The 15,464-nt window shown below is 46.5% G+C and overlaps 1 protein-coding gene across 7 annotated transcripts in view; it reads right to left on the reverse strand.

The window, feature by feature from the left end:
- The window catches only part of MTMR1 (myotubularin related protein 1), a 76,042-nt gene that overhangs the window by 18,339 nt on the left and 42,239 nt on the right, over nt 1–15,464 (reverse strand). For all 7 annotated transcript variants that reach the window (XM_030846961.3, XM_060292916.2, XM_030846960.3 and 4 more), the window contains 2 exons: nt 9,119–9,304; nt 8,223–8,429 (listed from right to left, as the gene is read on the reverse strand). In XM_030846961.3, coding sequence (XP_030702821.1) covers nt 8,223–8,429; nt 9,119–9,304 — 393 coding nt within the window. The remainder of the gene's footprint in view (nt 1–8,222; nt 8,430–9,118; nt 9,305–15,464) is intronic.

Here is a 15,464-nt window from a genome sequence, read left to right on the forward strand (position 1 = left end):
ATGACAGATTTGAAATACATGCATTTAAAATCATGGGACTGGCTGAGCTCAGTAAGGGATGAAGCATACAAAAAGAAAAGAAACGATGTGAGGACTGAGCCCTAGGGCACCCCAACATTAAGAAGTTGGGGAAGTTGAAGCCTCATGAGCAGTGGATTAAATCCCCACAGTCAACTTGATGCACCCTGCATCTGTGGAATACATGAATAGACGACGAATCATCGCAAAAGTGAGGCAGTGGACTTTGGGAGCAACTGTAGACTTGGGGTTTACTGTATGCAACTGACTGGTTCCTGATTTTTATGTTTATCTTAGTATAGTTTTTAGCACTTGATATCATTGGTGGATTTGTTTATTGGTTTGGCTGCTCTCTTCTTTTTCTTATTACTTAAATTTTTTTTTATTTTAATAATTATTTTATTTTGTTTCTTTTAATTTTTAAATTTCTTTCTTTCTTTTTTTTCTCCCTTTTCTTCTGAGCCGTGTGGCTGACAGGGTCTTGGTGTTCTGGCTGGCTGTCAGGACTGGGCCTCTGAGGTGGGAGAGCCGAGTTCAGGACACTGGACCACCAGAGGCCTCCTGGACCCACGTAATATCAATCGGCGAGAGGTCTCCCAGAGATCTCCGTCTCAACGCTAAGACCCAGCTCCACTCAACGGCCAGCAAGCTCCAGTGCTGGACACCCCATGCCAAACAACTAGCAAGAGAGGAACACAACCCCATCCATTAGCAGAGAGGCGGCCTAAAGTCATACTAACTTCACAGACACCCCAAAACACACTACTGGACATGGCCCTGCCCACCAGAAAGACAAGATCCAGCCCCAGTCACCAGAACACAGGCACAGTCCCCTCCACCAGGAAGCCTACACAAGCCCCTGAAGCAACCTTAGCCACAGGGGGCAGACAGCAGAAACAACGGGAACTACGAACCTGTAGCCTGCAAAAGGAGATCCCAAACACAGTAAGTTAAACAAAATGAGAAGACAGAGAAACACACAGCAGATGAAGGAGCAAGGTAGAAACCCACCAGACCAAACAAATGAGGAGGAAATAGGCACCCTACCTGAAAAAGAATTCAGAATAATGATAGTAAAGATGATCCAAAATCTTGAAAACAGAATGGAGAAAATATAAGACACGTTTAACAAGGACCTAGAAGAACTAAAGAGCAAACAAACAATGATGAACAACATTATAAATGAAATTAAAAATTCTCTAGAAGGAATCAATAGCAGAATTAATGAGGCAGAAGAACAGACAAGAGACCTGGAAGATAAAATAGCGGAAATCACTACTGCAGAGCAGAATAAAGAAAAAAGAATGAGAAGACTTGAGGACAGTCTCAGACACCTCTAGGACAATATTAAATGTACCAACATTCGAAATATAGGGGTCTCAGAAGAAGAAGAGAAAAAGAAAGGGTCTGAGAAAATATTTGAGGAGATTATAGTTGAAAACTTCCCTAACATGGGAAAGGAAATAGTCAATCAAGTCCAGGAAGTGCAGAGGGTCCCAAACAGGAAAAATCCAAGGAGAAACACTCCAAGAAACATATTAATCAAACTATCAAAACTTAAATACAAAGAAAAAATATTAAAAGCAGCAAGGGAAAAGCAACAAATAACATTCAAGGGAATCCCCATAAGGTTAACAGCTGATCTTTCAGCAGAAACTCTACAAACCAGAAGGGAGTGGCAGGACATATTTAAAGTGATGAAAGGGAAAAACCTACAACCAAGATTACTCTACCCAGCAAGGATCTCATTCAGATTCGATGGAGAAATTAAAACCTTTACAGACAAGCAAAAGCTAAGAGAACTCAGCACCACCAAACCAGCTTTACAATGAATGCCAAAGGAATTTCTCTAGGCAGGAAACACAAGAGAAGGAAAAGGCCTACAATAACAAACCCAGAACAATTAAGGAAATGGTAACATGAACATACATATCGATAATTACCTTAAATGTAAATGGATTAAATGTTCCCACCAAAAGACATAGACTGGCTGAATGGATACAAAAACAAGACCCATATATATGCTGTCTACAAAAGACCCACTTCAGACCTAGGGACACATACACACCAAAAGTCAGGGAATGGAAAAAGATATTTCATGCAAATGGAAATCAAAAGAAAGCTGGAGTAGCAATTCTCATATCAGACAAAATAGACTTTAAAATAAAGACTATTACAAGAGACAAAGAAGGACGCTACATAATGATCAAGGGATCAACCCAAGAAGAAGATATTACAATTGTAAATAGTTACGCACCCAACATAGGGGCACCTCAATACATAAGGCAAATGCTAACAGCCACAAAAGGGGAAATCGACAATAACACAATAATAGTAGAGGGCTTTAACACCCCACTTTCACCAATGGACAGATCATCCAAAATGAAAACAAATAAGGAAACACAAGCTTTAAATGATATATTAAACAAAATGGACTTAATTGATATTTATAGCACATTCCATCCAAAAACAACAGAATACACTTTCTTCTCAAGTGCTCATAGAACATTCTCCAGGATAGATCATATCTTGGGACACAAATCAAGCCTTGGTAAATTTAAGAAAACTGAAATCGTATCAAGTATCTTTTCCAACCACAACGCTATAAAGCTAGATAACAATTACAGGAAAAAACTGTAAAAAATACAAACACATGGAGACTAAACAATACACTCCTTAATAACGAAGTGATCACTGAAGAAATCAAAGAGGAAATTAAAAAAAACCTAGAAACAAATGACAATGGAGACACGACGACCCAAAAACTATGGGATGCAGCAAAAGAAGTTCTAAGAGGGAAGTTTATAGCAATACAATGCTACCTTAAGAAACAGGAAACATCTCGAATAAACAACCTAACCTTACACCTAAAGCAATTAGAGAAAGAAGAACAAAAAAAAACCCCAAAGTTAGCAGAAGGAAAGAAATCATAAAGATCAGATCAGAAATAAGTAAAAAAGAAATGAAGGAAACAATAGCAAAGATCAATAAAACGAAAAGCTGGTTCTTTGAGAAGATAAACAAAATTGATAAACCAATAGCCAGACTCATCAAGAAAAGAAGGGAGAAGACTCAAATTGATAGAATTAGAAATGAAAAAGGAGAAGTAACAACTGACACTGCAGAAATACAAAGGATCATGAGAGATCACTACAAGCAACTCTATGCCAATAAAATGGACAACCTGGAAGAAATGGACAAATTCTTAGAAAAGCACAACCTTTCCAGACTGAACCAGGAAGAAACAGAAAATATAAACAGACCAATCACAAGCACTGAAATTGAAACTGTGATTAAAAATCTTCCAACAAACAAAAACCCAGGACCAGATGGCTTCACAGGTGAATACTGTGAAACATTTAGAGAAGAGCTAATACTTATCCTTCTCAAACTCTTCCAAAATATAGCAGAGGGAGGAACACATCCAAACTCATTCTACAAGACCACCATCACCCTGATACCCAAATCAGACAAAGATATCACAAAAAAGAAGACTACAGGCCAATATCACTGATGAACATAGATGCAAAAATCCTCAACAAAATACTAGCAAACAGAATCCAACAGCACATTAAAAGGATCATACATCATGATCAAGTGGGGTTTATCCCAGGAATGCAAGGATTCTTCAATATATGCAAATCAATCAATGTGATACACCATATTAACAAACTGAAGGAGAAAAACCATATGATCATCTCAACAGATGCAGAAAAAGCTTTCGACAAAATTCAACACCCATGTATGATAAAAACTCTTCAGAAAGTAGACACAGAAGGAACTTACCTCAACATAATAAAGGCCATATATGACAAACCCACAGCCAACATCATCCTCAGTGGTGAAAAACTGAAAGCATTTCCACTAAGATCAGGAACAAGACAAGGTTGCCCACTCACCACTATTATTCAACATACTTTTGGAAGTTTTAGCCACAGCAATCAGAGAAGAAAAAGAAATAAATGGAATCCAAATCAGAAAAGAAAAGTAAGACTGTCACTGTTTGCAGATGACATGATACCATACATAGAGAATCCTAAAGATGCTACCAGACTACTACTAGAGCTAATCAATGAATTTGGTAAAGTAGCAGGATACAAAATTAATGCACAGAAATCTCTTGCATTCCTATACACTAATGATGAAAATCTGAAAGAGAAATTAAGGAAACACTCCCATTTACTACTGCAACAAAAAGAAGAAAATACCTAGGAATAAACCTACCTAAGGAGACAAAAGACCTGTATGCAGAAAACGATAAGACACTGATGAAAGAAATTAAAGACGATACAAACAGATGGAGAGATATTCCACGTTCTTGGATTGGAAGAATCAACACTGTGAAATTGATTATACTCCCCAAAGCAATCTACTTTGATTGAGGTTCAATGCACTCCCTATCAAATTACCAATGTGGGCTTCCCTGGTGGTACAGCGGTTAAGAATATGCCTGCCAATGCAGGGAACACGGGTTTGAGCCCTGGTCTGGGAAGATCCTACATGCCGCGGAGCAACTAAGCCTGTACGCCACAACTACTGAGCCTGCACTCTAGAGCCTGTGAGCCAGAGCTACTGAAGCCCATGCATCTAGAGCCCATGCTCTGCAACAAGAGAAGCCACCGCAATGAGAAGCCTGTGAACCACAACCAACAGTAGCCCCCATTCACCACAACTAGAGAAAGCCCGTGAGCAGCAACAAAGACCCAGTGCAGCCAAATATAAATAAATAAAATAAATAAATTTGTTTAAAAAAAAAAAAAACCTACCAACGGCATTTTTCACAGGACTAGAACAAAAAATTTTACAATTTATATGGAAACACAAAAGACCCCGAATAGCCAAAGCAATCTTGAGAAAGAAAAATGGAGCTGGAGGAATCAGGCTCCCTGACTTCAGACTATACTACAAAGCTACAGTAATCAAGATAATATGGTACTGGCACAAAAACAGAAATATAGATCAATGGAACAGGATAGAAAGCCCAGAGATAAACCCATGCATGTATGGTCACCTTATCTTTGATAAAGGAAGCAAGAATATACAGTGGAGAAAAGACAGCCTCTTCCATAAGTGGTGCTGGGAAAACTAGACAGCTACATGTAAAAGAATGAAATTAGAACACTTCCTAACACCATACACAAAAATAAGCTCAAAGTGGATTAAAGACCTAAATGTAAGACTGGACACTATCAAACTCTTAGAGGAAAACATAGGCAGAACACTCTATGACATAAATCACAGCAAGATCCTTTTTGACCCACCTCCTAGACAAATGGAAATAAAACCAAAAATAAACAAATGGGACCTAATGAAACTTCAAAGCTTTTGCACAGCAAAGGAAACCATAAACAAGACCAAAAGACAACCCTCAGAATGGGAGAAACTATTTGCAAACGAAGCAACTGACAAAGGATTAATCTCCAAAATATACAAGCAGCTCAGTAGCAAAAATGCAAACAACCCAATCCCAAAATGGACTGAAGACCTAAAGACACATTTCTCCAAAGAAGATATACAGACTGCCAACAAACACGTGAAAGGATGCTCAAGATCACTAATCATCAGAGAAATGCAAATCAAAACTACAATGAGGTATCACCTCACACTGGTCAGAATGGCCATCATCAAAAAATCTACAAACAATAAATGCTGGAGAGGGTATGGAGGAAAGGGAACCCTCTTGCACTGTTGGTAGGAATGTATATTGGTAGAACCACTATAGAGAGCAGTATGGAGCTTCCTTAAAAAACTAAAAACGGAACTACGCTACGACCCAGCAATCCCACTACTGGGCATATACCCTGAGAAAACCATAATTCAAAAAGAGATATGTACCGCAATGTTCACTGCAGCACTGTTTACAATAGCCAGGACATGGAAGCAACTGAAGTGTCCATCGACAGATGAATGGATAAAGAAGATGTGGCACATATATTCAATGGAATATTACTCAGCCATGAAAAGTGAAACTGAGTTATTTGTAGTGAGGTGGATGGACCTAGAGTCTGTTGTACAGAGTGAAGTAAGTCAGAAAAACAAATACTGCATGCTAACACATATATATGGAATCTAAAAATAATAATAATGCTTCTGGAGAACCTCAGGACAGAACAGGAATAAAGACGCAGAGGTAGAGAATGGAGTTAAGGACACGAGGAGGGGGAAGGGTAAGCTGGGACGAAGTGAGAGAGTGGCATTGACTTATAAACACTATCAAATGTAAAATCGATAGCTAGTGGGAAGCAGCCACATAGCACAGGGAGGTCAGCTCGGTGTTTTGTGACCACCTAGAGGGGTGGGATAGGTAGGGTGGGAGGGAGGGAGATGCAAGAGGGAGGAGACATGGGGATGTTTTTATATGTATAACTGAATCACTTTGTGATACAGCAGAAACCAACACACCATTGTAAGCAATTATACGCCAATAAAGGTGTTTAAAAAAAAAGAAGAAGTTGGGGAGAGAGGGAGGACCAGAAGGTAGGAGGAAATTCAGAAGGTTGCAGCCACCTAGAAGCCAAGGGAAGAAAGTGTTTGCAGAAGAAGGGAGCAATGACCAGTATCAAATGCTCAGGCCAAATAGGAGAAGCACTTGGCAGAGTGGCAGCCATTGGTGACTGTGACAAGAGCAGTGGCAGGGCGAAGGTGCAGGGGCGTGAGGAGGAAGCCTGGCTGAAGCGGGTTCAAGAGAGACCAGAAGGAGAGAAACAGTGAGAGCCAGAACAGACTAGTTTTGTGCAGGTTTGTTGTAGTGGGGAGCAGATGTTCAGGGTGACACCTGGAGGGGGAAGTACAGTCAAGAGGGTTGGGTTTTAGGATGGGATAAGTAACAGCACGTTTCTATCAATGGAAACGATCAAGGGGAGAGGGGAGATGGAGGCAGGAACCACCCATGAGCCGGATGACGGGACAGGTGGGCAAGGAGAGAAATTGGCTTCAGGTAGGAGCTCATCCACAGAAACTCGAGGGAAGGAATAGTAGACAGACCCAGTGGGTGAGTGACTGCAGGCTTGAAACCCCTGCCTGAAGGTTGGCTATACCCTCAATAGCTGGGTGACCTTGGCAGATAGCTCATACTCAGTTTCCCCATCTATCCATGGTAGCATCTGCCTCGCAAGGTCACTAGAAGATTAAAACTGGAGGATACACGTAACTGAGCACCACTGTGTGTCCAGCACTGTTGAAGTCCTAACCCTCAGTACCACAGAATGTGAGTGCATTGGGAGAGAATCACATCCTTAAAGGCCCTAAGTTGAAATGAGGCTGTTCCAGTCTGACTCATGTTCTTATAAGAAGAGGAAGTCTGGACACAGAGAGACACCAGGGACGTGTGCACACAGAGGAAAGGCCATGTGAGGACACAGCAAGAAGGCAGCCGTCTGCAAGCCAAGGAGAGAGCCATCAGGAGAAACCAACCCTGTCAGAACCTTGATCTTGGACTTCCAGCCCCCAGAATGATGAGACAATAAATTTCTGTTGTTTAAGCCACCCAGTCTTATGGTACTTTGTATGGCAAAATCTGGTACACCAATGTTCACAGCAGCATTATTCACAATCACCAACAGATGGAAATAACCCAAGTGTCCACCAACAGGTGAATGGATAAACAAAATGCAGTATATCCACACAATGGAATACCACTCAGCCATGAAAAGGAATTACTGATAAAATTTGATAGGTTCCGTAAGATGCATAAACCTTGAGAACATTGTGCTTAGTGAAATAAGCCTGTCGCAGCGAGACAAATATTGTGTGAGTCCACTTATGTCAGGGAGATGGAAAGCACATTAGTGGTCTCCAGGGGCTGGTGGGAAGAGGGAAATGAGGCGTGACTACTTAATATGTACAGGGTGTCCTTTTGGGGGTGATGAAATGTTTTGGAACTAGATAGAGATAGTGGTTGCACAACACTGAATGCACTAAATGCCGTGGAACTATATACTTTAAGATGGTTAATTCTATGTTATATGAATTTTACCTTAATTCTTTACAAAAATAAAGGCATACCTACGTGGAAAAAAAAAAAAGATTGCCCTGCCAGGAACATACAATGCTGAGGTCCATGGCATTCTCTTATGGCAATTCAGGTCTCACACAGAGCACAAAGCCGTCTCGTGTGTGTGTGTGTGTGTGTGTGAGATGTGTGATACAAATATGCATATGATATAGCAAAATAATGAAGCGTGCACCTCACTGTCTCAACTTACCAGTGCAAACCTATGTCCAAAGCTTATCCACTCCTTTTCTATGAGAGCCTCGAATCCTTTAATGGTGCGGTAATAACTGTCCAACATCAGCATGGCCAGAGACGTCAGCTGGGATGTTCGGTCCCAACCGTCGCTGCAGTGCACCACCACCGAGGTTTTCCCAGATTCTATTTTATCAGCAATTCTTACTGCCCCAGCAAGAAGCATCTTCAGAAAAGAAGGCACATTAAACCAGGCTACATTTAATTTCTATTACAGCAAAAAGAATTCTGTGGAGAACACTGGAAGTTCAGGTCAATGAACCAAACAAGAATGCAATCAATTTAAGAATCACTAGGAAACATTAGTATCTGGAGGGAAAAAAGAGAAACTTACACTAAGAAAAAAACTACAGTAGTAAATAGGGTCCTTTATCAAAGGGCCACAAAGTACTTTAAAAACCTGATCTGAGGGCTTCCCTGGTGGCGCAGTGGTTGAGAGTCTGCCTGCCGATGCAGGGGACGCGGGTTCATGCCCCGGTCCGGGAGGATCCTGCATGCCGCGCAGCGGCTGGGCCCCGTGAGCCATGGCCGCTGAGCCTGTGCGTCCGGAGCCCGTGCTCCGCAACGGGGGAGGCCACAACGGTGAGAGGCCCGCGTACCGCAAAAAAAAAAAAAAAAACCTGATCTGAGGCAAGCATTATTGCTTTCTGTTATGTCACAACCCGCCCCCCCCCGACAAAGACCACAGTTTGGATGCTGCCCATGGAAACTATGAAAGCCCAAGTACGCAGCAAAGATGCATTCATTTGCAATGCTAAGAAACCATCCAGATAGACAGACAGACAGATAGCTTTATGGCCCAGCTGCAGAGAAATCTTAAGCAGAAAGCACGTAAAGGATGGGCCCTCTCTGTACCCGAATGTACTCCAGCCAGTGCGTCCCGTCCACGTTGGACAGCCACCGCGCCTCCTCAATGGCCGGGTACGCGATCTCCTTCAGTTTTCGCAGCGACTCTCTCATCACGTGAATGTTGTGGATCTCCAGGAACACGAGTTCTGCGTTTGGGTATGCACTTTCACTTTCATAGCCCCCACCCTTTGCCTGTGAAAACAAAAGATATATGTCACTTCATCTGAGTTAACTTTTCTGTTCTTTCTAGTTTTAACCAGATAGAGACCATTAAAGAAGCGACAAACTCATCTGTTTATAATAAGCCTCCTACATCCTTGTATGAGTTTCCCATGGCTGTTGGAACAGAGTACCACAATCTGAGTGGCTTAAAGTGACAGAAATTTCTCCTCTCTCAGTTCTAGAGGCTGGAAGTCCAAAATCAAGGTACTGGCAGGGCCGTGTTCCCTCAGAACCCTCTTGGGGAGGACCCTTCTTTGCCTCTTCCAGCTTCTGGTGGCCCCAGGTGTTTCTGGTTTATAGATACGTTAATCTCTGCCCCATCTTCACATGGCCTTCTCCTTGTGTCTGTATCTCTTCTTATAAGGACACCAGTCAGACTGGATTAGGACCCATCCTAATTCCATACGACTTCATCTTAACTTGATTACATTTGCAAAGACCCTATTTCAAATCAGGGCCACAGTCACAGGTGCCAAGAGTTAGGGCTTCAACACATTTTTTTTTTAATGGAAACACAGTTCAACCCACAACAATCTTCCATCACCCATCATCAGTTTTGAAAACGATTAACAACTGGATCTTACACAAGGTGAATTGGGTTCTAAAACGTTCTACCATATATCTGAATAAAAAAGTTGTACTGTGGACTTCCCTGGTGATGCAGTGGTTAAGAATCCGCCTGCCAATGCAGCGGACACGGGTTCGAGCCCTGGTCCGGGAAGATCCCACATGCCGCGGGGCAAGTAAGCCTGTTCGCCACAACTACTGAGCCTGTGCTCTAGAGCCCACGAGCCACAACTACTGAGCCATGTGCCACAGATACTGAAACCCACGCACCACGACTACTGAAGCCCACGCGCTTAGAGCACGTGCTCTGCAACAAGATCAGCCACCACAATGAGAAGCCCGCGCACTGCAACAAAGAGTAGCCCCCACTCACCGCAACTAGAGAAAGCCCGTGTGCTGCAACGAAGACCCAACGCAGCCAAAAATATAAATAAATAAATAAATATTTTAAAAAATAAAGTTGTACTACCACAAAACTTCTATATAAAACAATTTGTAAATTCCAAACAGTGAGATTTATTTAAGTAATTTAAGTAAAATAAAATGCAAATGTAACAAGAAAGGGGGATACGGCTCACCCCTTGGTAATCTCATAACAAAATCTGGTCTACAATTAGCTTATATTTTGCAGAAGTCAACATCCAAGACACATCTGTTATGAGAATATAGAGAAATTGAAACCCTAATACATTGCTGGTAGAAATTTAAACTGTACAGTCTCTGTGGAAAACAGTCTGATGGTTCCTCAAAAAGTTAAACATGGAACTACCATCTGGTACAGAAATTCCAACTCCTGCACAACTAAAATCAGGTATTCACATGAAAACTTGTACACAAAAAATCATAGCAGGAATATCCACAACAGGGATCAGGTGGAAGCAACGCAAATGTCCATCAATGAATGAGCGGATAAACTGTGCTGTATCCATACAATGGACTATTTTTCGGCCACACAAAGGCATGGAGTACTGATACATGCTACAGTATGGAGGAACCGCAGAAACATCACGCCAAGCGAAAGCAGCCAGGCACATAAAACCACACAGTGTATGACTCTATTTATATGAAGTGTCCAGAAGAAGGAAATCTACATGGAAAGTAAATTAGTGGTTGACAGGGGTTGGGGACAGGGGTTGGGGAGAGTGGAGGATGGGCGGCGACTGCCAGTGGGCACAGGGTTTCCATCTGGGGCTATGGAAGCGTTCTGGAATGAGATAGTGGTGACTGTCTCACAACGCTGTGAATAGACTAGAAGGCATTGAACTGTAAACTGTGGACTGGTTTCTGGAGGAGGAACAGAGCCCTGGGCTTTGAGTGGTGGAACTGTCTCGGGAGCAGGACGCAGAGCTCTGGAGCACGGAAGAGGGGCAGGGCGGTGGCTCTGGGGACGGCGTCCAGGGCTCAGGGACGGCGTGTGTGGTGAGGAGAGCAGTCAGGTCCAGAGCCTGCGGAAAGCCGACATTTAGGGAATGCAGAGCAAAAGAGACTGAGGAGAGCGGCCAAAGACTGGAGGATAAAGAGAAAAGGGAAGAGAGTCTTTCAAAAAGGAGACGGTACTCACTGTGTCAAAAGCTCGCGAGGTCGTGACAAGAAGGTACTCGGCGGCCTTACCATGAAGAGTCCAGGCCAAGACGGGCACGGGGGTAGGGGAACGGCGGAGCCAGCTGCGAGGGGACGGGGACGGGGACTCCGGGGAGGGCTTATCTGCACAGCTGGGACAGACTTCACGGGAAGGAGTGGGCACAAGAGCAGGGTGGGCTGAGCTGGCAGGGGGTCAGGGGAGGACGCAGCGGGGAGGCCACCCTAGTTTCCGGGCTGTGGAGGTAGGGACGGGGTGGGGGGCAGTTCCCGTCTGAGGCTGGGTGTGTTCTGTGCAGAAGGGTCGAGGACGAAGGGCGTGGGGCAGGGCCATCCAGGAGAGGAAGAGTTGTAAAGGGCTGACCCAGCCCCTGGAGGGCCCAGGAGAGGCAGGGAGCCTGGCAGGAGCCTGGGGCCCGGGGCCGGAGCCTGGGGTCCTGCTCGGCGGCCCGGGTGTGGGCCTGGGGTGGGTGGGCAGGGAGGCGGGGGTGGGGGAGTGTGCCCCGAGCCCGTGCCACAGCCATGCCGGGGGACCGGAGCCCAGCCACCGGGGGCGGAGCAGGGGCCGAGGACCTGCTCGAGCTCAGGAGCCGCAAACACGATTGGCGGGGAAAGAAGAGAATGTCGTCATCGGGTCTGGATGCGCCTGTCCTCTGGCCGGTACAGGATGACGTGAGGCGCTCTCACTCAACAGAACACTCTGAACACAAACTGTGGCCAAAGTAGCCTAGAGCTTGGTCCTGCCTGTGTGGCAGGATGATGTTTTCATAAATGATATCCTCGGTGCCCACTGAAGACACTGCTGGCCGAGGGGTTAAAGGCACAGGCTTTGGTGGCACGGAGCGTGGGTTCGTCATCCCAGGTCTGCCACTCAAGTAGCTATGGGTCCTCACCATCTCTCTGCGCCCAGCTTTCTCACCGGAAAGACTCCAGGGGCTCACTGTGGGGATTAAATACTAACTAAATAAACGATCTTAATGAACGCTAATCCGTGCAAGGCTCGGTGCACGCCCCCCATACTCGGGCACTGATGTATTATAACCTCTCCCAGCACCTACCTCGAAAAGCCCCGAGCTGGGCAGGGACCCCTGAGGGAGACCTGAGGCTGGGGCAGAGGCCCCACACCCAGAAAGCACTTCAGCACGGAGGGCGTGCGTGCTCAGGGCTGGTGTTAACCAGGAGAATGTAGTTAAAGCCAGTTTATTGCCTGGAAACTGATTACTAAAGCTCCAAACAAGACAAATGACAATCAGAAAATGGGCTCATGGGAGAAAAAGGGCATGAGTGCCTACTCCGTGCTAGGACAGAGAGCAGGCGCCCGGAGGGCTGGAGACAGAGGAGGGGGAAGGAGGGGGAGAAGGGGCCCCACCTATACCCCAGCAGGAACAGGGGCAGGGGGCTCAGAAAGTTCTGAAAGACTCGAACCTGCTGGCCAGGCCTCTCTCTATGGGGGCAAAGCAGGGTTCCAGAAGGAAGCCAGCGATGTCTGGACACTGTTCCCCACTGGCCCCCAAGTCCCCAAGGATCAGCTCATAGCAGCAGTGGCGGCAGGGCCATCCTCAACCCTCAGGGAGAAGAAAGCCTAACACCGCTTGGGACGGAGGCAGCTGAAGGATGGACTCGGGTTCGTGATTTCAAGCCAGCTGCTCAGCACCTGGTGAAGGCCCGCCAGGATACCGATCCTAGGCAGCAGGGAGGATTCCCAGGTGAGAAAAGCAAAGCCTCAGAGAGGGCTGGCAACTCCCAAAGGCCAAAGGCAGCAAGTGGCAGGACAGGTTTCCCATGCCCTCAGACTCCGAAGTCCACACACCTCCCCCAAGACGTTGCAGACTGAGCGTTTGAATCCCCCGAAATTCCCATGTTGAAACCTGAATTCCCGATGGGATGGTGTTAGAATGTGTGGCCTCTGGGAAAGATTAGGTGATGAAGGAGGCGGCCTCACGATGGGATTAGTGCCCCTCCCAGAAGAGACGGCACAGAGCTTGCCCCTTTCTGCTCTGGCAGTGTGAGGACACAGCAAGAACGGGGCTGTCTACAGCCAGGAAGTGGGCTCTCACCACACACTGAATCTGCTGGTGCCTTGATCTTAGACTTCCAGCTTCCAGAGCTTTGAGAAATAAATATTGCTGTTTATATGCTACCCAGCCTATGATATTTAGTTACAGCTGTCCAAGCTAAGACACCCCTCCCCCTAGTTCTCTCCTGGACACTCCTCCTCTCCTGGCATCTGGGACCTCTCCCTTCTTCTCTGCGGTCTCCTCCCGACCACCTGGAGCACCCTTTCCTTCACTGAGTTCCTCTCTTACCCTCCACAGACAGCATTTCAGGCGGTCTGGTGCCTGGCCCCGCCCACGTGGCCTAGGCTCCTTAGGTAACTTCATCCCCTCCCCTCCAAGGCTGCAACCTCCACTCGACCTCCAACCTGACCTTTTTCTGAGCTCCAGAGCTTTACTGTCCCCACACAGGCTCCTCAACTGCAACAGGTTAAAATGAAATTCCTTGCCTGCATCTTCACTTTCTCAAGAAGAAAGTTGACTGGAAACCCTCCATAATGGAGTCTGGACTTTTGAATTAACATACAATGCCACTCACCATCGGGTCCTCCATTGAGAGACGACCCCGCCCACCAGCCAGCAGCTCTTTGTTCCAGTCGGGGAGGAGAAGACCCAGAGACACAATGAGGGGGAGGCTGTGGGAAGACAGGGGCAGGGACTGGAGGGCGGTAGCCACGTGCACAGAGGAGCCACCAGAAGCCCAAAAACGCAGGGAATGGATCTCCCCGGAAGCCTTCAGAAGGAGCACAGTGCTGCCAGACGCCGGAACTGTGCGAGAATAAACGAGTGCTGTTTTAAGCCGCCAAGTTTGTGGCCATTGGTTCAGCACCTCAGGAAACTCACGCGCTGCCCATCTTTCTCCCCACCCTGGTCCTCTCCCAGCTTCCCCGACTCAGTAGCTGACACCACCACTCAGTGCCAGGCCAGACCCCGGGGCAGGGTGGGGCTAGCCTCTCAGCATCCTATACTGATACACCCGGCACTGTGCATTCTCCTCACCCAATTTCAATCCTTATGCAGCCCTCTACATGAGAGACTGTAGGGGAGACAGCTCCCCTGTTACAGAAGAGGCTTCTGGAGAGGTTAAGTAACTTGCTCAGGGTTCTATCGAGCACTAAGTGGCAGAGCAGGGAGGAAACCCCACATGTAACTGAACACAAAGCTGAGGGTTCTCACTACCCTGTCTCTTAGGCTGGTCTGGATACACTGAGGTTTTGTTACCTGGGAGACAGCCAAGAGGGGATGCCAACCAGACGACGGGATGGAAATCCCATCTGGACCTCAGGAGGGATCAGAGCATGATAGAAACTTGGGTGGCAAACTGAACACATAGGGAGTGTTGAGAATCAGGGCACTGGAGGAGATGGCCCAGCGAGACTGGGCAAAGGAGAAAAGAGGACCCCAGACTGGGTTCCAGGCGTGCTGCCATCTGCCAGTTGGGAAGAGGGAGAGGAAGCAGTGAAGGAGGCTGAGCCGGCCAGGGTACAGAGAGGGGGTGGTCCAGGGCAGAGATGTCATGAGAGTCAAGAGAATGGGGCCGTCCACTCCGGGTCAGTAGCAGAGATGGCAAACTTGACCCGAAAGCTTTCTCTGGGACAGGCACCCATGCAACTTCACATCCACCCCAGGAAGGAGGTGTGCTGCCGCTCCCAGTTCAGATGAGGGGATCGTGGTCTAGATAGAGGCAGTAACTGCCCACGGTCAGGTGCAAACAACCACGCTGCCTCCACACTCCCGCGGAGCACGCTGCACGCCCCCCGCCACCCCGCCTCACGGTGGGGGCCGCTTGGCAGGCATGTGCCTCAAGGGCCATGGGTGCACCTGACGGCTTGTTTGCTCTTTGAAGTAAGAGAGAAGGGATCCTCCCGAGAGTGAGACGGGGGGCGCAAGACGTTGGCTCTTTGGAGACTGTGGTCAACGATGGACTCATC

The sequence above is a fragment of the Globicephala melas genome, chromosome X (assembly GCF_963455315.2).
Source record: "Globicephala melas chromosome X, mGloMel1.2, whole genome shotgun sequence".
NCBI classification, from domain to species: domain Eukaryota; kingdom Metazoa; phylum Chordata; class Mammalia; order Artiodactyla; family Delphinidae; genus Globicephala; species Globicephala melas.